This window comes from Corvus moneduloides, chromosome 2, assembly GCF_009650955.1.
Source record: "Corvus moneduloides isolate bCorMon1 chromosome 2, bCorMon1.pri, whole genome shotgun sequence".
Taxonomy (NCBI): Eukaryota; Metazoa; Chordata; class Aves; order Passeriformes; family Corvidae; genus Corvus; species Corvus moneduloides.
Genome location: NC_045477.1, coordinates 88,737,116 through 88,763,417, shown reverse-complemented (window position 1 = coordinate 88,763,417; position 26,302 = coordinate 88,737,116). Strand labels below are relative to the sequence as shown.

Sequence of the window (26,302 nt, the reverse complement as noted above, 5' to 3'; positions counted from 1 at the left end):
GAGACTATCCCATACTGAAGGCATATATGTCATTCTGGCCTATGTATGCATTAGGGGTCTTGGCAAATGGTTATCAATTCAGTTAAAGGCAATCCATTTAAACTCAAAAGAATGTTTCTCAGAAAAAACCATTTATTTTAGACAAATGCCAAAAGTAATTTAGTCATTTCAGAGTAGAAATTCACATAGTTACTTACGAGGATAATACAATGGCAACAGCATCATTCAACACGCTCTCTCCAAACAGAAGGGCATAGAGATCAACATCAGCATGCAGCTCATTAAATATTGCTAGCACGGTAACTACAGCAAGAAAAGAGAAAAACAACACTGGAATGACTGCATGAGCTGTGGAACAGACTTTCCAGTTTGGCTAAAGCAACAAAACCCAGGAACTGAAATACAGAATCAGAACTAAAATGGGAAAAAGTAGTCATGTTTACCTACAGGTAAGAAATTCCTCCATCAGTTTTAGGGCAGCTCCATTAGGAGGTGGGTCTGTTGTCCTCCGATCTGCACAGTGCTCACAGCAAGGCCCCCATGATCAAGGGGCATGGGACAGACAAAGCCCTTCTACCAAAGCCCTGATAATATTTCAGAACATGTTCCATGTAAGACAATCAAAAAAACATTGTGCAGCTCTTCCTGCTTTTAAAAGCTGTATGGTCTGTTGACACAGTTTGATTATTTCAGCCATTGTAAAACAGTACAAATAATCCTAAGTGTTCCCCAAAGTATACACTATGCCACGGGTGTGAATTTCCACGTAATTTAAAAAGGGCAAGAGTGCTAAATATTTTTAACCATTCTTTCGAGAAAATTCAGTCTGAGATGAAAGACCATGATCTTGAAGATGTTCCCATAGAAATACTTCAGAAATCACATGGTGATTTTTTGCATAAATTGTATGCAACCACCAGCTGCTCAGAGCTCATCTCAATCACAGGAGCTACTTCCCATTTTCACACTAAGCACCACTAAGCATCTCAAATAAACTGCTTTAAATGTCAAGCTTCATACTTCAGCACTCCCTACCCTGGTCCCTGACCTTTGACAGCCCTACAAACTGATCAAGAGGAGATATCAATGTGAGCCTGCTTGACTCTGGAGGAAGGCGACATTATTTGGGCAAAGCTGAAATTACTTGGCCAGAAAAGCATTCTTCTGCTTAAACTTGTAAAACATGAAGTTCGTTTCAAAGAGGAAAAAAAAAAATCCCCCACCTAAAGAGCCTAAAAGCCTCAAATATTGCTCTTAAATTACCCAGCCCCAAGCAATGTAGCTGAAGAAGGAAGTCCTGCTATCCAGAAAATGTAATCATTTCATCTATTTGCAGTCTTAAACTTGATGCACACTTAACAAGAAACCACTGGGCAAAAACATATTTAAGTATCTGAGCAGAAGAGTTACACTTTTCTCCAAATATACCATGATGTCATACCAGTTCAGCCACGAATCAGCAGAGAACAGCTTTCAAAATACTCAGAATTTGCATGCATTTCACAGAAGAGGCTCAGATATACTAATAAAGCATAACTGAAAATAGAGTCCTGTTAATATGCAACCGAAAATGCTAACAATAGGGTTATTTTAGAAGGTTATTAAAAAATGTTCATCAAGCTACCTGGATCAGTGGCAGATATTATGGCTCCAAAGAGGAGGCAGTCTGTGTAATAGAATTTATCAGACAGCTGACCCACCAACTTCATTAGTTTCACAACCCCATACATGAGATTCCTGAAGAGAAAGAAGATAAAACATTCCAAGTCAAACAAGCTGGTGCATTTCAGACAGGCCAAGGGAAAGCAATATGTGATTCAGAAGACATCATGTAAAACCAGTAAGCAAATTCTGAAATCTTCACACAATTAGCACAGAGTCTACATGTTTCTTCCATTTTCCACCAAATTTTCCCTGCTCAAAATTCCCCTCAGTATTATTTCACCCAACACAATACACAGGCCAAAAGCTCTGAGGTAAGAATAGTCTTCAGATTATTTCTCTAGTGAAATTCTTTGAGAGACAAGCCAAGGTCACCAATGCAATTCAGGATTTCTGTTACTCAGAATATTCGTATAAAAGACACAGTAATATGAGCAGCATAAGAGATTGTAGGCAAGCAAACCAACATGACCAGCTATCTGGAACTAATTGTGTGTGTATATATATACATAAAATATATACATACAGGCAAAGAGAGAGCATGCTTGATCAACTTAAACTTTTACTGTCGAGAGGAACTGATATCAGAGTTCACTTACCCAATAATAAAACAAGAGACTGCTGTTCCTAAAAAGGCGTAAGCCAAAATGGACCCCAAATTCCTGAAGAAGTGTCTCTGTGTAGGAAAAAGAGGTTTATATACTTTTTTCAGAAAATTTATGTCACCCATTCAGAACCATATAGCACACTACTTCACCTGCATCAATACACAGAAACATACCTCCATTCCAGAGAAACATTTCAATTACTGCTATGTAAATTCAATCCAACTTCAAGAAATTGAATAAACCAGATCTGTGCCATGCATTAGATCCTACATGTAACTTATTGACAGAAAGCTTTTTGACAGAAAGCAGCACTGATTCATGGTGTCTTCAAGCAAGATCAGAATCTGGGCCCTTCTGCCATTAAGGGTCCGACACAGCTCCACTGGGATTCAGGGTTAGGTCTGCTTCTCAGCATAATTTACTGCATTTTGGACATTTGAGAAGGACCAAAACAATTCGTAATAAAACATCTTTTACTTTAAATGAAACTGACATTAATGTCTGGCTAGGTTCAAAGGAAAACAAATCAGCAAAATTAACTAGAGTTTAATACATTTATACTCAAAAATATATGTATTTTCTCTTAAAACAATATGACCTAACCATCTCTGGAGGAAATAAGATTTTTCTTACTGTAAGCAAATGTCTGAAAGGAGACTACAGTCCTGAACAAATCAGCAATCTCACATGAAAAATAAAGGACCTATTCTCCTCAGAAGTTATTGCACTTACTTTCTTCAGGCTATAACCAGCATGAAAAATTATAGGAGGCAATAGAATGTTGAAAAAAACTTCTGGGTCAAATGTTACCTAAAAAATAAAATATGAAATTTCAATTAGAAACAGACATACACAAATTGTTAGGTCTTTTTCCTTGCTCATTTTCTGACAACCCCTATTTTTGGCTGTTGATATAGATAAGTTGACCCTCTAAAACATTGGCCAGCTCCATTTGTACAGAGCAGCAAAAAGTTGCAGTTCTTGTTGGTAAGTAATATCTAGAAAGAACAGGCATTATATCCATTACCTGTGATAATCTGGCAGCAGTCCCAAACACAGTCCTCTATTTTAAATTACAAATTTCTGGTAGAAATTATACTGGAGAAGATCTCTCCTATTGTGATACCTGATATTGGTACAGCTGCTGTTTTAGTTTACTTTTTTATGCAAGTTTAGCCACTGAATAGTTATTGTGAGACAATCAAGTCAGATACAAGACTTTTTCAGAAATTTGCATCATACACCTCTTCCATGTATTTCAGTAGGAGTTCCAGATATCCAAGGACTACACTGCACTAAAGAACAAAAAACAACAGTTAAAATGCAAACAGAAGACCTTCACACGTGTGAGACTAACGAGGCTCTCTTCACTCTCTGCCTAAGCACAGGTTAGAAGACAAACACTACAACTGTGCCCTCCTAGAGTAGGGCTCATTTCAGCTAACTTGAGATACCTACAGCAGACAGATACACATAGACAGCTAAGCTGTCTTCATAGTCTGCAGAAAGAAGTATTTTTAGATCACAATCCTATACTTCAAAGCCTATCTTTGATACACACAAAAGGTGATTTATTCCTGACACTGAATAAAAAGGCAAATAACACATCTGAATAGCTGCTGATGGGTGAATTTCACTTCCAATACCAGACTGTCTGATTTGGTAGTTTAGAGGGTGGAAGTAGTAACTATTTCCTGGCAACAAACAGATTTTAAAACCTTAGCGGAAAAAAAACCCAAACCAACAAGGAGCAATCACTTTTCACTAAGAAATTATACTTTTCCTTATATTGCATTTATACAAGACAGTGCTAGGCTTTTTTTTCAATTCAGCTGGTCTCTGTGAATTCTACAGATGTTAGAAACATACATTAAGTCTTCAAACCAAGGCCTTTAGGGAAGCACTACATACATGTAACAGAGCAGAGTTTCTCCAGCAGTGATATAGTTCATAAGGTGCTTTTGAATTCAGCATTGAAGTGCTGTTACTATCACGAATACTGACACTTGACACTACCTAATGTTCAAACGGGATAGAGAAGGGAGGAGGGAGGGAAGCAGAGATGAAGGAGAAACACTCAGCCAAGCACAAAAAATGGTGTAGCCTCACCTTCCTCAACATGTCATTTTGCTCCACGTTGTGGATCTTCCCAGGGCTTATTTCCCCTTTGAGCGTATACTCGAAGAACTTGCCGCTGACATTGACCAGCAGGGTGGTGAAGGGCCTGTCCTCCTGCGAGCAGCTGAATGGTTTGTCATGGCCACTTGTGGAGGGAGTCCCGTATCTCAAGATCACCCCAACTATGAGTCCTGGAAGAGAGGTAAAAATCCAGGAGGCTGATTTGCTACTCCTGCACCTTTACAATTTTCAAACAACATCCAAGGGATCATGGATGGACTTTACAAGCATATGTTCATCATAAACACGTTGAAGTGAATTGTTACTATCAGTTTTCTGCAGAGAAAGAGAGGCCCTGAGCACATCAAAACCACCAATGAATTTGAAGAATCTGCTACCTGACTGAAGTGACAAACAAAAGGTTCCATTTCAGTTTTTGTCTTCCTCACCCTCATTCACATCTCAAAAGTGTAAACCCCCAGTCACATGAGAGGCCAAACATTAGGACACATCAAATATGTTTCACTTGCCTTAGGAAAGAACTGAGCAAACACACTATTGCCAGAAAACAATGACTGCTGGAAACATGTGACCGTAACTGATCTGGAATGGTAACGTTTGCCATATTATTTTATGCGTGCAGCAAGGATGCAGTTTTTAGTCTCACAATTCTAGGTAAGTAAAAAATGCCTGTTGCACAATCTTCTGTGTACTCCACAACCTTTAAAACTAAAAGTCAGATGACATGCACAAAGAAGCCACTACGTGTCATTTGCAAGCATTTTCCACATTTCACATTAAAAAATACAATAAGGTATAAATGAGCAATCCTAAGAGATCCAGGATTCAGGAACATAATACTTAGCCAGCAGAGAGAATCCAACCAGAAGATACTATCCATAACAAATGCATCAGAGACAGTGACAAAAATAATTTGTAACTTAATGCCAGGGGGCTGGAGGAGCACAAAGTTTTAATTGAGAACCATTCCTGTCACAATGTACTAAGAAAAGAACTTCTGCAGAGAGAATATATAAGAACAGCCAAAATGGGTTTTGGTCTGGCAAGTAAACAAATTGATACCCACTTACTAAAGGCTCCCCTGTTGCCCTAGGATGATGGGCAATTTAATCCTTGCTCCGGACAACTGCAAGATGAATATTTGATGCTTTTGTTGACAAGTCAGTAGTCAACGTTGTTTTTGCTCCCTGTAAACCCCACCTCTGCACCCATAGTTTCCCCAGATAGTAAATGAAGCTGACAGGTAATAACCAGAAAATGAATGAGGTAAAACAAAACAAAACAAAACAAAAATCTACCCCACACAACAAAGAAGCCAAATAGACTTTTTGTTATGACATAGTGCAAAGAGTAAGCAAACTGTGCCCCCAAAAAGCCAATCCAAGGAACATAACCCATTCTCTTCAAGTCCATAGTGACAAAACTGTTTTAGTGCAAGGTACCTGCCACAGCAGGTAGCAGCTGTGGCACTAGTGGGAGGCTCATTTCCAGCCTTCCTTCTCTAATATCAAGAGAAGAGAGCAGCAACAAGATCATTCCAAAATAATCGGAATATTAAGATACGTTTTATTTAGAAAAGGGAAGCACATACTCAGAACACAGGGGAAGAAATGTCTTAAGCAAGACAAATCTACTGAAATTTCAAATGCTGATGATTTAAAAACACAGATTTATAGAAGCATCTCCTAGCACCACTGGAGCATTTTACAGCTACATATGATGGATGAGGCAGAAACACAGCTCTGCACAAAGTGACAGGTTACAGCCAGTCACCTTCAAGCCACTTGCACTACCAGTTACGGCTACAGACACCTTCACCAACCCAGCAAGAAGCCTAAGCTTTCTGCTGCTCTCACACTGCTCACAGCTAGGAAGAGCTATGGTCACAAAATACATCAGGAAGACTGATTGTGGTAAAAGCTGATCTAACCAGCATCAGCCAGAAATTCTGTAGTAAACCAGAATGCAGAAAGAAAACTGTACAGATGAGCTTATACACAGCTGTGGCACAAAGCCAATTCTATATTGCTACTCATCTGAGAATAGAGAGGGGGACACTGGTAGATGTAATAGATTCTTAGGGTCAGAGACTGTCCTTAGTGAATGCATTGCAAAAGCAGATGGGAAACCCAATTACTATAGCATTACGAAGAGAAACCTGAGAGCCGGAGGGGTTTGCACTGTGTAACTGGATATAATCCACTTATACATTTTCCTCCATAATAAAACATACCAATTATATTTATAACTAGTACTTAGCATTTGAAGTAAAACATTCTACCCCATATCCTCACTATCCTATGGCCAGTAACACAGGTACAGGGAATTTTCATATACCTCCTATTGATAAAACACCAAAATTGATTAGTTTTTTGCACTGAGCACCATGCAGTTTAGGAACATGTGGGCCCTGGAGTCAGGGTGCTGTCTTGCAGCAGGTGCACCTGGAGCAGGTGCCTTTGTTGAGGCAAAAGGCTGTCAGAAGCAGTCAAGTGGGTAAAGCCACCCACAGCTCAGTCATTAAAGGAAATAAGTATGTAAATAAAAGGGGCCCAAGGAAGACACACAAATTCCATGGCCAACTTCATTAGCAAAATATTGGACATTTGTTAGTTCAAAAGATGAATTAGAAGAATGGAAATCTCCCTGACTTTACAAAGGTATAGGCATACCGCTAAATATATATATATATATATATATATATATATATATATATATATCATATAGTTCCAAACCAACAGGTTTTAAACATTAAATAGAAACATTAAAGCACATGTTTGGCAGAAGTTATTAGTGCTTTTCTAAAAATAAATTTGAAGTCTTTGTGGAAAAGTATATGGAAGAATTTTCAGTTTTCCAATGAACAGCACAACTTTTACATGATAAAAATTTAGTGGACTTGTTATGTGATTTTCTACATCCCATCTCACTTGATAAAACAACATTAACGAAGCTCAGACAGCTCGGTCAGCCCTCCAAGATCACAAAAAACTAAAACCCCAAATGCTTTTCAGGCAGAACAAACTGCCTGATTTATAGCCTCAGAAAGTCCTTCTAGGGCCAGGGCATCCTCTGTAATTCTCTCTGGATACTTGATTTCAACCATTTCTGAAACATCAGAGTTGCAGGTAAGAGGAAAAAAACAGAATAGAAAGAGAGATACCCGGAATTTTTCAGTGAACAAGCCTAGACTAAGACTTACTTCTAGGCTGTTAACATAAGCATAAATTCAATATAGCTCTGTTGTTTATTTGGAAGCAAGGAACGGTTGCTGGAATCTAGGAACGGATATAGAAGAATCAGTGCATAAACTCTGTATTACTCCTGCCTGAGGGGTCACTGCTGAAGAGTTTATGGAGAACCTAGATCAAGAACGCAAATATTTTTCTGACTGCTTCAGAGCACTCTACCTCTTCAAAAAGAAAACCTCTAGGCCAAATAAATCCAGCACTGCCTTTTATTGGAAGACTGTCACAAGGGAGGAAAAACTATAAATGGATACAAATACTTCAAAATTTGAGAAGCGCCTTACTTTCAACATTTTGGGTTATGGTAACTATTGCAAGGGCAAGTTTACATCATTGCTCAAAAACTAATTCTTAATACCCTGTATGCATGACTTGCTTTCTCACTTTTAACAGAGAGAATATTTATGCCAGCAGCTTGCCTGTACAATGCTGGTCATGCAGGTTGCACACAAAGAATATCTTACTAGAAATGAAGCATTAAAACCTGGGAATATTTTGTCCCTTCTGAAACAAATCACTATTGATAATGAAAAATATTAGATTTCAGACATAGTCATAGAATCATTTAGGTTGGAAAATACCTAAGATCACTGAGTCCAGCTGCTAATCTGGCACTGCCAAGTCTACCACTAAACCATGTCCCTAAGTGCCACACCTACATATCTTATAAACACCTCCAGGGATAGTTACTCATCCACCTTCCTGGGCAATTCCAATGCTTGACCACCCTTTCAGTGAATAAAACAATCCTAATATCCAATCCAAACCTCCTTTGATGCAACTGGATTGGGCAACACCAATCTAACAATACACCATTTAAAATGTCATCTTTACTTTTGGTTTTGTTTGAGTACAGAAGTCACTGAAGTGAGAACATGAGTTTAGAAAGACACACAACAACCATGAGTACCTTTTTCTGGTGAGAGCTGTGGTCTGTGTGATTTCCAGCCCAGTTCTCTGCGGAAGTAGCCCTGAGGTTTCAGGGAGCGCCAGCTGGCAGCTGGCTGCAGGAACCAGAGGCATTCACCCTTCACATCACACAGTTTGATCAGTGAATTCAACTTGATCTGTAAATCAGTGGACTGGATCAATCTGTGAGCTCAAACCTGTTTAGATACAGTTTCTTTCGTACACTTCTGGTAAAGGGCCAGGCACTGAATATTGAGGGTCCTCCCTTTTCAATCTTCAAGCTGAAGGAGACGCGGTAGAGATTTTACTGCTGTTTGCAGCTACTCTCTGGGGAGGCAGAGAAGAGAGAGACAGAATCTTCTGGAAAGTGCACAGTGATTAGGACTGAAGGCAACAAACTTGTTGCAGCACAGGCGAAAAAAATTAGGCAAGGTTGGTTTTTTAAAACAGTGAAGTGGCCAAGCACCAGAACAGGCTGTCACAAAGGCTGCATAATCTCCTTCCTTGCATATAGCCAAAACTCCCTTGAGTACGGCCATGAACAACCCAAGCTGTGGGAGCCCGGTGTGAGCAAAGGGCTGGACAAGACTACCTCCCGAGATCTTTCCCATGAACATTTGGACCCCTCAGACAGATACTTTATACTGCAAAAGTTTCTTTAAAATCAACTTAATTGATTTCTGGATCAGGTCTTGGGGTTTTCTGTTGCTTTGGAGCTGAGTTTTTATTTTGTTTAAATGACAGACTACACTCCTAACTCATTAAGTCAGAGCAGAAGAAATAGCAATGAGTCTTATCATAAAAGCCAAAAATATACAGCAGACTAGGAAGGGGCTGCTTTTACTTCCTCAGTCCACCCTGACTTGCCACCTGCCTTGGGCTTCAACTGACCCTATCAAAAGCAGGCAAAAGGGGTGACCAGGAGATATTCAGCTAATTCCACATAAGTACAGGAAAGCAGCTATTGTGATACATCACATAAAGCACTTGTTACTAATACTTCTCTCTTTTTTTTAGTGCAATAATAGTATATTTTGGAAGGGACACTACAGCAAACCGCTGACAGGTTTGTGAAGCTGGGCAACACTCTCAGTGGTGAAAGCCAGTCTTCGCTTGGCAGAGGTTTGTCTTCCCTTAGTGCAGCCCACACAGAGGCAGAATAGCACATTTTAGGTACCTGAACACTAGCTTCTTTGGTGATAGAGAGTAAAATACTGTTTGCTTTTGAAAATACACACAAAGAATATGAAAAAGAGGATTTCTTATATTTAAAAGTCTAGATTTTTCTTCCCTACTTCCGAACTGAACTTTTTACCAGCTTGAGGACAAAGAAACAAAGCTGAAAAAAAAAACTTGGCAAGAAGGATGAAAGAAAGCCCTGTATGTATTTTCAAGGTGAAAGACTAATAATGATACACAGTGTTTATCACATAGATCACTTTTCTACTGGATGTTTGTGTGCATCAAGATACCACACTTGGGAAGCTTTACTTTAAATAGCCTGAACACCAACAGATAAAGTATTTTTCCTATTACAGCGTCAGCCTTTGAACCTCACAGTCCACACCTTTAAATTTCACAGTGATTTATGAGGAAGTTTCAACACTTGTACAAAATAATTCAAGCATTTTTTTCTGATCCAGAACTGAGCCAATAATGTTGCATATTAAAAAAGAAAAGAGATCACATGTTACATACCATCTCCAGAAGCACTAGCAACTCACTCTCTCTACCATTTGCTTGCCATTCAATGTACTACCCTGTACAGGAGGGCAGAAGAACACCACTGTACAACCCCTTGAGGAAGGGTTAAGAAAGTTTCTGCAGAACTCCAGGCCTCTGATAGCATCTGCACTTCCCCTGTACTCAGCCTCAGTGAGGCCACACCTCGAGTACTGTGTCCAGTTCTGGGCACCTCAGTTCAAGAAGACTATTGAGGTGCTGGAGCAAGTCCAGAGGAGGGCAGTGGAGCTGGTGAAGGGTCTGGAACACACATTCTGTGAGGAGCAGCTGAAGGAGCTGGGGTTGTTCAGCCTGGAGAAGAGGAGGCTCAGGGGAGACCTTATCGTTCTCTACAACCACCTGAAAGGAGGCTACAGCTGGTGGGGGTTGGCCTCTTCTCCCAGGCAAGCAGCAGGACAAGAGGCAATGGCCTCAAGTTGTGCCAAGGAAGGTTCAAAGTGGACATTAGGAGGAATTTGTTCACAGAAAGGTTGATTAGACATTGGAACAGACTTCCCAGGGAGGTGCTGGAGTCACCATCCCTGGAGGTGTTTAAGAAAAAACTGCCACTCAGTGCTATGGTCTCTTGACACTGTGGTGTTTGGTCCTGAATTGGATTCAATCTCAGAGGTCTTTTCCAACCTAATTGTGATTCTGTGATTCTGTCTTGCACTCAGCATGGCCAATCTATTATCTACTTTCTCAATGGTGCAGTGTTGCCAGTGTGACATTCACCAGCTTGTCACATCACTGCAGAAGATGCAAACTTTGAAAAATGGGAAGCAGTTTATGTTCAGCAGTGTAAGCACATGACAAATTCTCAGTACGTTTCAGAAAAAAAAAAAAAAAATTAAACCCAGCATTTTTCAACAGGGAAGGAAAGCAGAGGATGCCGATTATTGAAGTCTGGAAGAAATTTTGAGGCTATCCAAACCCTAAAATTCTGAATAACAGATTCAAGGTCAGGCTTTGTCATTGCCTTAGGGCTATTTTAGATAGGGAAGTTAAAAGACAGTAAACAAGCGGGTAGTTCTTCCTCATTGTAGGCAGACATAGCAGTATGCTATCAAGGGCATCTTTGTAGTAAGCATTTTATTCACTTTTAAAATGAGCCAAACTAAGCATAGTTTTGAATTTAAATAAGCAGATTATACAAAAAGGTTATTGGCACACTGTGCAGAACCAAATGTCAAATTAACTTGCTGGCTCTGTGCTGCCAGACATGTGTGCACTGTGCACTCATGCCTCATCGCAAGCTTTTGGTTCCAAAGAACTAGCAGGAGTGTAGGGATCTAGCTCTTTTTTATGTTGTGTCATGTTAGTGTGATTTACATACTTACATGTATAGCAAAATGGTAAAAAAACCTATGAACTACAGGGGCAGGCAGGTATGCTTTATTCTGTAATGCACATTCTTACTGATGATGGGGTTAAAGAACAGGTTCAAGGAAGAAAAAGAGTGACTTAAAAATACAACTATCAAGAGATTTAAACAGAAGATTGCTTTGGCTTTTCAAAAGTTAGTTTCTGAAGAACTATTAAGTTTCACATACAGCTTTACATTTGCACAGGAGAGCTATAACCCCAGAATTTTTTTTTCCAAATAATTTGGAGGGACAAGTAGACCATATTAGCAATAGAGCAACCACAGAAATATGACCACAAATATGTGGCAAAATGATAGCTAGTAGGAAAAATTGCTCCTTGTATTCTCCCCTAGAACCTAAATTCCAGAAAAAAACCAAAAAAAAAAGTTTAAAAGCATTAAAAAACCCCTAAACCCACAAAACACACACACCCCAACCCAACAACAATCTGTCAAACAGCCTGAACTGACAGTCGGCCCCAGAAGAAGCTGCTGTCCTGTGGTAATCACATGTGGCCTCTGGTCCAAGCACGGGACTATGAGTCAAGTCTTCTGAGCCAAATCCCAGCCTCAGTAATGACTCAGTGAAAGACCTTGGACAGGCCAGAGAAGACAATTTAAAGAGACAGTCTCAACTTAGAAATAAAATATCACAGTTATAAAGGGCACAGGTATTTGTCAGAGATTACAGAGTCTGCAACTAAACTCAGGTGTTGGCAAGTTTAGTTACCACATAAACATTGTTTCATGCAACACAGATTTAACAAAGCATTTGCTGTTAAATACTTCATAAATGAAATTTTTAAAGCTCCTTTATACTTTTAAAAATATAAGTTTCCTTCCTTATTTATAAAACACAAGTAGTGAAAGCCATACACGTACTAATACCACATAGGTTCCTAGAGGCATGAGCAGCAATGGGCCATCACAAAGACACCAACCTCTGCCCCACTGTGGCTCCCTTTCCTTCCCTCACACAGGAGTGACTCCCTAACAGAGTGCCAACTGCAACTGGTCCCAATCCCCTGCAGCAGCAGCAGAGCTGAAGCATTTCTTTCAATACAGACTTCTAAGCCAGATGAGTAAAACCCCAAACACTGAGATTCTTTCCCCCGGGCTCATCAGTGACCATGCTGGCAGGCACCAAGAAGAACTAATAGCAGGACCAGCAGGAGTTTTATGGTGTATAACAGAAAGCTTTCTGCTTAATCCTTGTGTTCTGTTACTGTTTTTTCTCCCATTTGCATGCTAGAACACTCAGCAGATCTCAAACAGGAGGCCACAAGTTCCTCAGAGTCTGAAAAATATTACTGTCAAACCTTTTGTTACAAAAAGATTTAGAGTAATAGCACCTGGCTCAGGCACTAACAAGAAATGAGCTTTCCAGTCTAAAAAAAAAAAAAAAAAAAGAGCCCAGAAAATAATTATCCCCCCTCCTAAAGCTTCAGCAGAAGGAGTTATTAATCTGTCATTGCAAGGAGTCAGGCTTCAATCTGTAACCCAATTGAAACTCATTAAGCAGCAACAATCTCTGTGCTGATGCTGTCATTTAATTTTGAAAGTTTGACTTAAGGAGAGGAGGAAGGGGGAAGGGGCAGGAAATACATCCATCTTGGTACAGGTTTGGGTTCAGAGATCCCACAATAGCTACAAGGAGTGCAGCTAACTCTGTTTTCTCACTAGGAGTATTTTGACATCCCAGCCTCAGGCCCTCACTCATTTGAAGAAAGTAATAGATATGTAGGGAGGCCTTCATCCTAAAAACCATTTCTGGCAACTTCTGATTAAGACAGGGGCCAAAACAAAGTCTTAGGAAGAAAAGAACAAAAAGAAATTTGAACAAGGTGAACAAAATAAAACTTGTATCAGGAAAGTTCTCCTTGAGACAACTGAAAACATTCCAGTACTTCTCTCTTCCCAAAGATCTTTTTGCACCAAGCCCTTTCTAGTTACATAACCTTCTACATGTAGAAGAGACAAAGGTTTCAAGCTAACTGAATTTTCAAGGAAAATAATTTTTTGCTGAGGTAAGCTCCATGTTCCGTAACTGTGGGCAGAAAACCAACCAGCACTTATAGATAAAATGGTTTGTGGCTTACAGAGAAATGCACTGACCCAAAAGACAGAAATAGCAGCAAGATGATGACTCTGGCTTTCTGTGATCATTATGTCTGACCATAGAAGCCTTGTTATTACAACATCCAAACATATACAATCCAACAGAAGATCTATCCTGTCACATAGGAGCAACCTGCCCCTTACAGACATCTCCCAAAGCAGAGCCAATAAGCCACATGTTCCCCCTATTTCTCCTTTCTGGGTGACTGCTCTGAGCACAGGCACTTCATTGACCACGGCCTTCCCACAACCACACCACAATTCTCAATCCCACTGTACAGCTGCTCTAACATCCATCCCACTATATGTGCTTTGAACCAAAAAAAAAGCTGGCAAATGCTCCTCTAGAACCTTATGGACAGCTGTCCAGAGGAGCAAAGAAATCTACTATTACTTGTTTTCCTCTGTAGTTTGAAATTTAAGCAGTTGTTTTAGTACTAACTGCAGAAGCCAGCAAATGACTTCTGCCATGGCCTGCAGTGCATGAGCAGTTTCATGACACTTCTGTCTTCCTGACTGATTCACATGAGTTGGAGAAGAAGAAAATGCACTTTGAGCTGTAACAAAAAAGCTCAGCCTGCTTACAATTGTCCAGAGGTCCCACAGCTGCAATTCCCAACCCCCTTCACAGCCTGTTACCACCTTCCTTCTTTCCTCCTAAATTGGCACAAGCTTTACCTTTTTCCATCTGAGCTCACCCTACAGTTCCTAGCCACTAACTTCTTCTGTTCCCACTGCACACCGATGCCTCCTTGCCTGCTCCAAACAGATCCCAGGTGCTGCTGCAGCCTGACATTTCTGCTATGCCTTACACCTTTTTTATCACCAGTGGTGCTAACATGGTGCCCAAGCAATCACATCCATTTCATCTCTTCTCTGCACTCCACCTCAACTCTAACTCCAGCATGACTCACCAGTGGCACAGAAGAGGATGGGAACCTATGATTTCACGTCTCCTCCAGGCCAAAGGTGTCAGATGAGTGCTAATAAAATCAGAGTTACTAGAAGTGAAGAGCAGCCAATTGCTGCTACATAGAATAATGTAATCCACAGACATCCAGGGCAGCCACTGACACCACAGGGATTTGGTGCAAGACCCCTCAGCAGGACAGAAAAAGGTAGGTAGTAAAACTCCATTCCAAAGACTGATCCCACGAGCTTCCTCTTAAACAAGCCATTTCAAGTGCATAAAGCATATTTTTTTTATCTATGCTGCCTTTTGGCTATTCATTCCTCTCCCCTGCATATTCTCTTGAACAAGATCAAGAACCTCAAGATCAAACATAAGAAGTTCTCATGTTGAGACAGCAGGTTTTCTCACACAGTTTCAACACAACAGCTCTCAGCCCTACACTAAAATTTTGGGTTTGGACATGTGCAAAATAATCACTATAAAGCAATTCTTGCATCCCAAGGTAGATGAGTGCCCTGTCAGGAAGATACCAAGCCAGAAGAAGGATATTCATTTCACTTTTTTCATATCATAGCACTTTCGGGGCTGTTTCAGATACGCATCACCAAAATACCCTCCAAACTTCCCTAAGTTTTTTCTTGTGACATGATTTATATGAATTCAAAAATATCCATTTTCATCAATAAAACTATGTTTAACCAGTTCAATTAGAAAATTGCTTCAGTCAACTTTCTCTTTAGATAATTAACTGCACATGATAATTACAAAAGCCTGTGAATTTATACATTTGCCACTAGAAGTATGAACAACTCCCACCTGACATAAAACTAGAGGACAGGGGATGGACTTGCACCCACACTCAAGAGGTAGCACAGAGAGTAGCAGGCCAGGAAACCAAGCACGGCTGCCCACCATGCACATCCTTCACCTTTTTTGTATCCATGAGTTTAAGTAACGTGCCACATCACTGCTCAGATGTAACCTTCACAGCCTTTTCTTTTCACTTTTCCATTTAGATTTTTCAAGTAAAATACAGTATCAGCTAATTCTGGCTTCTATTCAATTTCACTTCTCTAAAGATACTCTTTTCTTAGACTAAGAAAATGCATCACAGAATAATACAAGAGCCAGGGACAGCAACGTGTAATACCTTATAATGCATTTTACCCAGCCTGCAACGGCCATCCCAAACCACAGAAAAAGTACCTCGTTTAATAGCAACGTGCCTGTTAGGGCCCTGGTATCAGATAAGTAGTTGAAACTGACAGAAGAAAAAAAAAAACCACAAAACAATGGTATGTATAGATAAAAGGTTACTCCACCCTCCCCTAAGTGCTGAGACCTTCTACATCCATCAACACTGCTCATGGAGAGAGCTAGCTACCTCAGAGAACATGCAACTGGATTTTTGTTTTTAAAAATTACGTGCTAGTACTACTGCTGCTGGAAAACATGGTTAAGAGATAGATGACTAATTAGATACTTGGAGAAACTCCTCTTAAAACTTTAAAAAGTACTTACTACAAGATTTTTTTACCTTGTGAATTTGCAATTAAATGGCAGTGTGTGTGCACTTATTAATATCCTCACAGCACAAAAGCTGGACCAGTAGCTAGCACATAAAGACCCCAGATTTACTTCAGTGGAGGTAAAGTATCTAGGGCAACTCATTGCAAGCTTCTATTTTGCCTCCACCAAGCTTAGTTTTGGTACCAGCACCCCGTATACCTTGACATTTAGGGAAGCCACTAGAAGTGGTGAATGGCTCTTGCCCAGAGCCAGCAGGTAACAGCTGTCATCTCTTCCTCTTCCAAGCAGCCAAGTGTTAAAACAAAGATAAGTCAGCCTCGGATTTCCCATTTCTCCCATTGGCGTTCAAAGCACCAAGTCAAAAGAGCAATAACTTTTCCTTTCAGCCCTCTGCTTGAGGCTTCCAGTTCAACAGAGCATTTTCAGCACATGATACTTTTTACACCTCAGAAGATATGTTTTAATATGTCTCAAAGTATTACAGTTGAGTTCACATACACCTCATAGGCAGACACTGAATCTCTTTTGTGGAATTCGTGTTAAAAAAGCCACAGATGTGCAATAAATGAAGTTCATTTTTTTCAGACACAAAATCCCTGGTGCACTTGAAGAGAGTTCTGATTTAACGATTTGCCTTTTAAAAGCCATTAGCAGTTTGTGAGAGCTCCCACACATTTCTCTTTCAGGCTGTTCATCATGCTGGGTGGGGGGAAAAAGAAGAGTATGCAGCTGCAAACAAAACAAATTACAGTCTTGAAGAGTTAGTACCGACTTAAGTCTGACAAACAAATCTAAAAGTTCAAGCTCAGATACAAAATTTAAAGACCTATTAGGACAAAGCATCTGCAACTTGCAACTGTTATAACTTCAGAGGAAAAGAAATGACCAAAAATTTACTCAAGACTCCAGGAAAAAAGAAAAAAAAAGGATAAATTACTTTTTTTTGTACTTTAGATGTCCGCTGAATGTCACTTGCTAAAACCTAAAAAACCTTTTGAGACCTAAAAGAAGCCACTTCCATGGGTTTAAAGACTGAAATGTTTTGGAAGAGTTTAGAAAACTCCCAAACCACATAAAGAGCTTTTCCATTTCAGCTACCCAGCTTCTTACACAAAAGTAATTCAAAATGTTATCAACTATAGCACAGATTTCCTTGGTGAAATATGCCAATGTAATGACAAATACTTCTAATTTGTGCATTACTTCCTACTGGCTAAGGGTTTGCGGAACGAAGGATGTCAGATTCTTTACTTAGACTGCCCAAAAACCAGAAGAGGCAACAGTTTCAACAACAGCCTCCAAGTCAAGCTAGCAAATTTACATTCATAATGCAAAGGATGAACACTTTCCACTATGACAAGTAAGTCCAACTGGTGGGAACCTGCTGATGATTAGCAGTCCTAAAAATTGACTCCGGTGTATACAAAGACAAAAACAGAGCTCAAATCAGAAGTTTGGAATGAAAGAACCCCTATGTTCACAGATGCTGCCTAAACAAGTTTACTCAGACTGTATTTCTCCAAGATTCCCCATGGCTTTTTACTGGAGACAAATACAAAAATTTGTCTTTATGGAGCAGGCTCAGCTGCATTTTCCTAGTGCATTAGCAGACCTTTATCTGCTGCTTTCACTGTTGCCATTTCACTGACAGATACGGGTTGCCCCTCTCGTTCATCTCCTGTGTTCCCTCTGGAAAAGTCTAGGTCCCAGTGAGCCACTCAGCAACAAGAGGACAACCAGAACACACAGGCTGCAGCACTACCTGAACACTCCTAATATTCATCCTCCTAAAATGGCAGCCTGAGCCTTGCCACAGCCCCCAGTGATCAGGAGCAAACCCAAGGTCTTGATGTGCTATACAAAGTATTCATTCTGCAAACTCCTTGAAGGTTTAATAAAACAGGAGCATGGAGCCATTAAATTGATTACTGCTCTACCCATCAGACATGGTGTTGCAAGCACACCTCTAACTTTAGAGTCTGGTGAGAACTCTGGCAAAAGCAAAAGGTGGTTTTTAAAAGAACTGCCTTCACTGAGGTTGCAGAGTATGGGGCTTATTAAATATTAAGGCCAGACAAATTGCAAAGATGTCAACAAGACTCAAGACTTTGCAATCCAATACTGACAGGCTGAGCAGTCACTGTGGTATCTTCATCTAATATTGCTGTAGATTTTGCAAAAGGCATGACTGCACAAAAAGTAACTTGATTTTTTTTTTTTAGACAAGGAGTAAAAAATATTTCTGTCAGAACAACATTTCACAGTTCCAGTTTCTGAGGAAATGTCTCATAAAAGCAGGGCAAGTTCTGTCAAATAAAATTTATATTTTATATCTTCTAGTCCTGCCTCATTGATGCCTGTGATTTAAAGTAAATTAACTGTAAAAGTTTAACTAGAGAGCTCCATAAAAGATTTTTAAAAGGAGATTTAAAAAAGAAAGTCAAGACTTCTTTAAAAAACAAACCAGAAAGTGGCAATAGTGAGAGCAGGTATTTTAGCTGTTAAAAGAATCACTTACTATGCTAGGAAGAAAAATCCAAACAAAATTATGAGTATTTCCAAAGAGGCTTCCATCACAATTCTGCCATTGGTTATGAAAGAATAGAAACAGCTCTGTATATTTAGGCTTCCACATTTACCTTGATCAAAACTACAGCACTGACTCAAGGGACACCAGGAAACACATGGATGCTGGAGCAGGGATGGCACTGTGATCTAGCTCAGAGAGGGAGGAAAAGGGGGTGATGGCAAGCTGACTGACAACAAAACAAAGACAAAAACGCTTCCCAAGAAGCAAAGTGCAAAGAAGCTGTAACCAAAACCACATTCCCTGGCTTTTCTTTTCCCTCCATCACTGGTACCATTGCTTTATTTTAACTCTAGTGGTGTGTTTCTGCACAGAACGAAATTTTCTAAAGCAAACTGAAGTGTTCCACTCTGCACAAACAGCACAATAAACTTCATTTCAGTTTGTTTTAGAAAATTGGTCTCCACTCCCAGAATCAGCAGGCAGAACATGAGAACATTGCACTGGGTCAGACAGCTCAAACATAAAACCCAGCCTCATTCCAATGCATGCCTTGGATTTGCTCTAAGATTAGCCTTGCTACACCTCACAGAAGATTCTGTGCACTAGGATCATTTGTTTGATCCTAGTGCAGTTTGTTAAAAATTGTTAAGGATATCAGCAAGGTGGGTCTCTTCCAAGAGTGACGAAGCCTTAAAGCAAAACCATGCTCTCTGCAGAGTTAGATTCCTATCTTGAACCCATAGGAGCCACCAGGTAAGGCCAACAACCACAAGCGCCTTTTCACCAGGGGACATGACTTGGCATTCGTGAACAAATAAATATTTAGGGGTTTGGTTTAGAGGAGCAGTGGGCTTTCCAAGTTTCACTGATACATGAGAGCATATGTGGGAGCATAAGAAAAGAAAATCCCAATTGCAGGCATCAGAAAGGAACAACTGAAAGATGCAGCGAATGCTTTAGATCTTGTTCCTTGCCACAACACCTCACCTGCAAGGTGAGGTCATAGCACTGCCCTGGAAACACACTGCAGGGTTTAATGTTCATGGGTACCTCGGGAGTAGCCATCACATTCCCAAAGAATAGGAGAAGGAAGGAAGAAAACTTCTCCTTCAGAGACACATGTTACATGGTTACAGCTTGATATACACCACATTCAAACTCTCTTCCAGAAGCTGACAGACACCACCAGGAGTAAAGCAGACCTTTCAAGTCAGCTGCTAATTTCAAGGTAATTTGCTATTTTGGATACACTATCTCCAACAGTATCTAGGAGCTGATCCTCACTGCTGCTAGAAACACAACACCCTTGAGTCCAAGATAAAGCACAAGTTAGACTAGTACAGCTGAAACATGGTTGAGGCACAGTGGCACGAACACAATGATGCATTTTCTCAGAATGGACAGAAGCAGTGCGCAGGTTGATCTGGTACACTTTCAGAGTGTGAGTAGGACAGTCATTATTTTTACAGTATTCCAAGACCTGGTGAAATATCCTAGGAGTCCACATGAACATGGGATATAGTAATATTGGACATTGTTATTCAGTTTTCTGTGACAGAAGTAGCATGGAAGCTGGTTGATACACACATACTATACAGTCCAGTCCTTCAGTGTGACCTGTCAAAATCATCAAGTAGGAACATGAAAAAAATGTTATCTGTGACATGGCTATGGTAATACAAATCCAGCCTGACAGGTAACAGCTGGGCAACTGATGTCTACAGAAGTGCAAATATTCAATTAACAACATCTATGAGCAATAATCACAGATGTCCTGATATCAGGAAATGCAGTCACACCAATTCCTGTCAAACCAGGGAACACACGTACATTAGCAGAGAACTGCAAAAAAGCACACCACTGTGTGCTCAAGTCTAGTACTAGCAAAGATCCTAAAAATGGCAAGTGCATACAAAATAATTTCACTGAAAATCTGAAGAAAACTGTATTCAAAATATGCACCTAGGTGTCTCATCTAGTACTGTGTCTTCATCAAGGGAAAAGGGCTTGCTTCCTTTCCTCTCTCTCCCTCTCTCTGAAACAGCTGCTGTTTTCAAGTTCTTAGTTTGCTATTCAAAGGCCTTCATGCAAGAGTTGTCAGTAACAAACTACCAGTAGCAAAATACTGTTCAGAGAAGATTGTCTTCAAAAAGCACCACTAACGTTGACAACTTCAGTAGCTGTATCAAAGTCCCTATATTTACTTGTTGACTCAACCGGACGAGATTCCACAGTGAAATCTCAAAGGCAAGGAAACCTTTTTCAGACCAGAATATTAATACTGTATGTAATAAATGACACTCACTGAAATGCTGTATTTTTCTACAGCATTAACAGGTGTTATATTTGGTTTGTGCAGTTGCTAAACCAGCTACTGCCAATGAAATCAGAAGCCCCAGGCAGTCAAGACATGCCTGTGCCAGACACACTACTCACACATAGTCTCCAAAACATTTACCAAACAATTTCACTTTAATTCTCTATTTTAAGTATCTTCCTATGTTTTATTTATTTGAAGTGCTGGTTGTAGTTGAACCAGACTGTTAACATGAGATATTCCTTGACTTGCTCCGGTAACGGAGCACTGGGAAGTGCTGCATGCCACGTAAGAGTACAGCAACTGCCCAGTGACCGTTTACTCCTGATTAATATCTTATGCAGAAGAGACTTTTATTACTGAGGATAAAATTGCTAAAGTTCTTTATCCAAACATGATGGAAAAAAATCTGCATTTACCAACACCTACAACATCAAGGGCAAATTGGAATCTGAAGGCACACAGCTCTTGGTCACAGTACTATTTATATTTGAGAAACACAGGGAACATTTCAGACTCCAGAATCAACTCTGATCTTCAGCCAGCACAGCAAAGTGTTTCTTGTTCAGTGCTCCTGGCATAACACAGTGCAGCATCCCACTCAGAATTACAAGCACCTTTTTGATAAGACTTGTCTGATAAGACAAGCACAGCTAGCAATGGAAAGTAGAATTAAAATCTAAAATTACAAGCTTTCAGTGAGAAATAAACAAATCAATCACACTTAGGAAGAGAGACAGCATGTGCTGTACTAGTGTGTCTTGGATTATACACCTTCTCTGAGTACTCTACTATGCTTTTAATAAAATGAGTATGTCACCCAATGCTAACATTTTTTTCAGCCCAAATACTCCACGATATACTGACAACTGAATAAATGCCTGGGACAATCTGCCCATTCATGACCGCTGGAGTTCATCATTCCTACTTATTCTTCATCCTTTGCAGATGCAGTAATCCTTATGAATGCAGGCTTTCTTCAGATTGTAAAGAATGGCAATAGGGCCATAATGAGAATCCATCCAAAGGAAATCCAAGCTTTCAGAGCACGCACTGAAGATTTGCTGATCTGTACAATTGTCGGCTAGAAAACATACATATTACAAACAAAACAGGAAAATGGTGGAAATTGAGTCAAAATGGTTTATGAAGCACTGCAGCATTTAAATGCTGTATTTAAAAAACCACATGTGCTTCTGTATGAATAAAGTTGTTTCACAGTACCTTCCCTCCCAAATACAGAGAAAAGCTACCTTTCCCCACTCCTTTTTATTTAGGCATCAGTAACTCACAGAAAGAAGGAATGACAAAAATATAGAAGAGGTTACAGATACGCTGAAACATTGGTGCAGGTATTGCAGAGATTTCTGTTGCTTCTGTACAAAAGTATGTTCATGTCAGGTCCTGACAATGATGTGTTCTGAAGCTGCAGCAATTAAAATAGTTCTTTAGAAAAGAAAAATTATTACTGCAATGCCTATTCATGCCAAGGACCTCAAGAGAATTACTGCTTCAGTGAGCCTTTCCTCAGCAGCAGGCAAAACCAGCTTCACCGTGCTTTTGCTAGAACCCAACACAAACAAAAAAATTTCTCCCAAATTCTAAAAATATATTACACAATTGCAAATGCAACCCAGTAAAAAGACATATTTTTTTTGCAAAGCTTTTAACAAGCTGTATCAATTTAAGCAAGAGGAATTGTTATGAAATATGAGCAGGTTAAGCAACAATAAATGGGAGATCAAATTGGATAACTGCTCCTTACAGCGAAGTGTTACCTAGCTATTAGACGAAAGTATAGAGAACCAGTTTTGGGATTGGAGATAATTATCCTGAGAAAGCAAATAGACTCTTCAGCCTCCCATATTCTTCTGGAATAAATGGCTGTAATATTTCAAAAGGAACAATAGAACTTTGGGGATGAGCACAGCATTATCATTGCGACCATAACGTTTTAGGCTATGAGATCCAGATGGGTGCAGGAGAAAGTGTCACATTTGTTATAATAGCAAAGCATTGACAAAAGGTGCGCCCAACTGCTCATGCTAAATACTGACAGACTGAACTGCCAGATCCTTGGGAAAACACTCAGAGTGTCAGGCTGCCAAGTTTTAGACCACAAACATAACAATTAAAAAAAAATGGCAGACAATATCACTACATATATAAAATCCACATATTCATTATCCTGCATAATGACTGGTCAGTACTAAAATATTTCCTTTGAGGACTGGATTCAGTTTTGATTACTCCCTGAGTAAAAGATCATATTTTCCAGCAGTCTAAGTGGAAAATTCACCATTAAATTCAACTGAAAGTTAACAAGGTGGACCACAATTTTTCTGCCATAACAGTAACTAAAAATTTGCACCAAATCAAATGGAAATAAAGGACTGAGAGAATCTTGCAACACGAGTAATGCACACAATGCCCAATATTAAGACACTTGTGGCAAACACCAAAAACCCCACACAGCACCCAGGAAACCCCCCATTAATTGTTTTACCAATACTCAGACACCCTTGAAAAGAAAAAAAATTAGTCAGCTCTTTTTATAACTGTTGACTAGAAAAAAAGGCCACAAGAAGTCACTCCTCTCCTCTGTGCCAGGTTAAGACCCAGCCACAGAGAAGGGCACTCCAGCAGCCCCATGCTCTCTAATTCACACTTGTCCCCGAAGAGAGATGGCAGCCTACCCGCTTTGCATCGCGACGATAAAGAAAAGAGTATGGGCGTGTTGCAGGCACAGGTAGATCTGCAAAGTCAGATCGTGTTTAGCTGGGGCCCTGTGTGATCCTTAAGAGCAAAGAGCATGCACAGCATTGACTGCTTCAGAGTAGAGGTTCCGCTTTTCCTGGAACTGTAAAGACAACGCTGATGGAAATCACTGAGTAAAGACAGAATCACAGCTCACGATCTGAATCAGCTGTGAGTTTCCCAAGCGATCTTGTGCAAACCTTTCCTGTTGCACTTCAGATCTAGTATAATTTTCCATCTTTGAAAGGCAAAAATTAAAATCAAAAGGTTTTACAATGCTTGGATACTTCGTATTTCATGGAGCTGTAAATACACACAGGAACTGTTTTTCCATCCCATATAAACATGCAGTTTATAAAAATTTTTTATAAAAACTGGGTTCTAACTTCAGGCTGATGAACATCAGTAGCCCAACTATTCCCCTACTCCCTGCTATCACGCTGTTCCTGTAGGTGTACCAAGCAAGCAGAAGTACAAAGAAAAAAAGCAGCAGCATAAACAGGTGACTAAAAATATTTTTGAGGGCTGAACAATTTACTTGTGGTGGTTCAGAGATGGTGCAACTGACATTGGCTTCTGAAGACCTTTGTCATTATATATCTCAACAGCCTAAACCCATTCACAGCCAGGAGCCCCCTCCTCAGTTAAATTCCTAAGAGAAAGTGTTCTTTTTCAGGATTTCCTATTTATTACCTCAAAGGTTTGAGGTTACTGGACTGTGACCCACAGACCAAATATAAAGGTCAAACAAATAGCACAGAAATATAGCAAGGAAAACTAGTCTAGTAAATCAGAATATTTTGTTCTTTGCAGAGATGCTTCTAGTTTTTCAGCCATTGATTTTCCACCCCTAAAAAAAAATCCATATCCCCCCCCAAATATTTCTGTCTTCCCATAGCCAGCATCTCAGTCCATTTCAATAAGCCTGACTGAGTCCTCTGCCTTCACCTTGGCTACATCTCCTTCTGCAGACACAGTTCAGCCAAGCATTTCTCCTTGGGGTACCTGTTGCTGCAGGAATATGTTCTGCAACTTCTGGCCAGGTTAGGTGACTTCTTCGGTACTGGCTGACCTCCTGCTCACTGCAACTTACAACAAGACTGCTTCATCCTCAAGCCCATGAAACCCTAAGTCATAGATAAATTTTCCTGGCCAATACAACTACTTGTCTAACAGAACATGTCCTGCAAATGTGACATCCCAGTAGTAACTCCTACTCCAAGGAACTTGGTCAGTTCAAGTTACAGTATGAAAATGAGCTTTGTTCCAGACATCTCAGACATTTTAAAAATAGGGCATTGTTTTCAAATTAATTTTCCTTAACTTTGAAGCCCAGCATTATGGAATGGACCTCTGGCAAACGGCTGATAACAGAAATAAATAATGTCTTCCCAAACCTTTTTAACAGCTCTAGAACACCCTCCTTGTTGCACCAGTCCACCGCCTCGGAACCGCTGCCCTGTTTGAGCAGGAACTTCCCATAAATCTGCATTTGTCAACAAGCTGCTGTTTCAAGTCTCTCAACCAGTAAGGCAAATACAATGTAACAGGCAAACAACCTACAATGAAAACAGTTAAATTTAGGAGTACACCTAACTATTAACTTCAGGTGTATCAGCTTTCCATCAGTCATATATTTATCTCAGTATATGATTCACAGACTTTTTATATTCTCCACACAACATACACTCAGTTTATGTATCAGGACAACAGAAAGAAGAACCTGAGTTTTAGCTGACAAGTTTTTCTGGTGCCATTAAAAAAATACCATATCCACATGTAAAATGGTGTATTCTCTATACTAAATCAAATGCAAGAAAACACTGTTTCCAATCAAGTGAAGCATCAGAAATCTGTCTCTGTGCTCAGATAGAGTATTAGACAAGAACAGGCTATTCTGGAAAGTGAGCAATTCAACTCTGAGCTGTGCATGCTGTGTGTGGGTGCACACACATGGGTCAAATGTGATCTGTTCAAGGATCAAAAATGCCATGCACGTATTGCATCATTTGGATTCTGGCACTTTGACATAATTATAAAAGCTCAAATTATTTTTCTTATGCATTGTCCTTTTCTACAATTAAGGGTTCTGAAGAGCTTGGAAGCTTTAGATCACTGAGAGATGGGGTTTTTTACAAACTTGTTACAAATTTGTTACTTAATATAAACATTACAAATTACCTCAAATTTCCTTGCTGACTGTCAAGGAAAATTCTATAATATAACCCTGGTGGTAAATAGTCTCAATGGTCCAAGTTTTCTTCTCATAGCTGGGACATCCATATGTTGCTCATGAGTCAAACTTTAAGCATTTTTTTAAAGTATAAGAACTAAAAACTAGGTCTTGGTCCGGACACAGTCTATTAGCAAATTGAAAAATGTTAGTTTGATTCTTGTTATGATTAAATGGTCACAGAGAGAGAGGCATCTTTATCTTTCACTTTACTGAGGACAGCTGAGAACACAGCAACAAAGCATGAGAA

General features: G+C 39.8%; 1 protein-coding gene across 3 annotated transcripts in view; it reads right to left on the bottom strand.

The window, feature by feature from the left end:
* Positions 1 to 26,302, bottom strand: part of SLC9A7 (solute carrier family 9 member A7) — an 80,624-nt gene that overhangs the window by 43,148 nt on the left and 11,174 nt on the right. For all 3 annotated transcript variants that reach the window (XM_032100252.1, XM_032100250.1, XM_032100251.1), the window contains exons 2-6: positions 4,380 to 4,579; positions 3,003 to 3,080; positions 2,262 to 2,338; positions 1,625 to 1,737; positions 198 to 303 (exon numbers count right to left, since the gene is read on the bottom strand). In XM_032100252.1, coding sequence (XP_031956143.1) covers positions 198 to 303; positions 1,625 to 1,737; positions 2,262 to 2,338; positions 3,003 to 3,080; positions 4,380 to 4,579 — 574 coding nt within the window. The remainder of the gene's footprint in view (positions 1 to 197; positions 304 to 1,624; positions 1,738 to 2,261; positions 2,339 to 3,002; positions 3,081 to 4,379; positions 4,580 to 26,302) is intronic.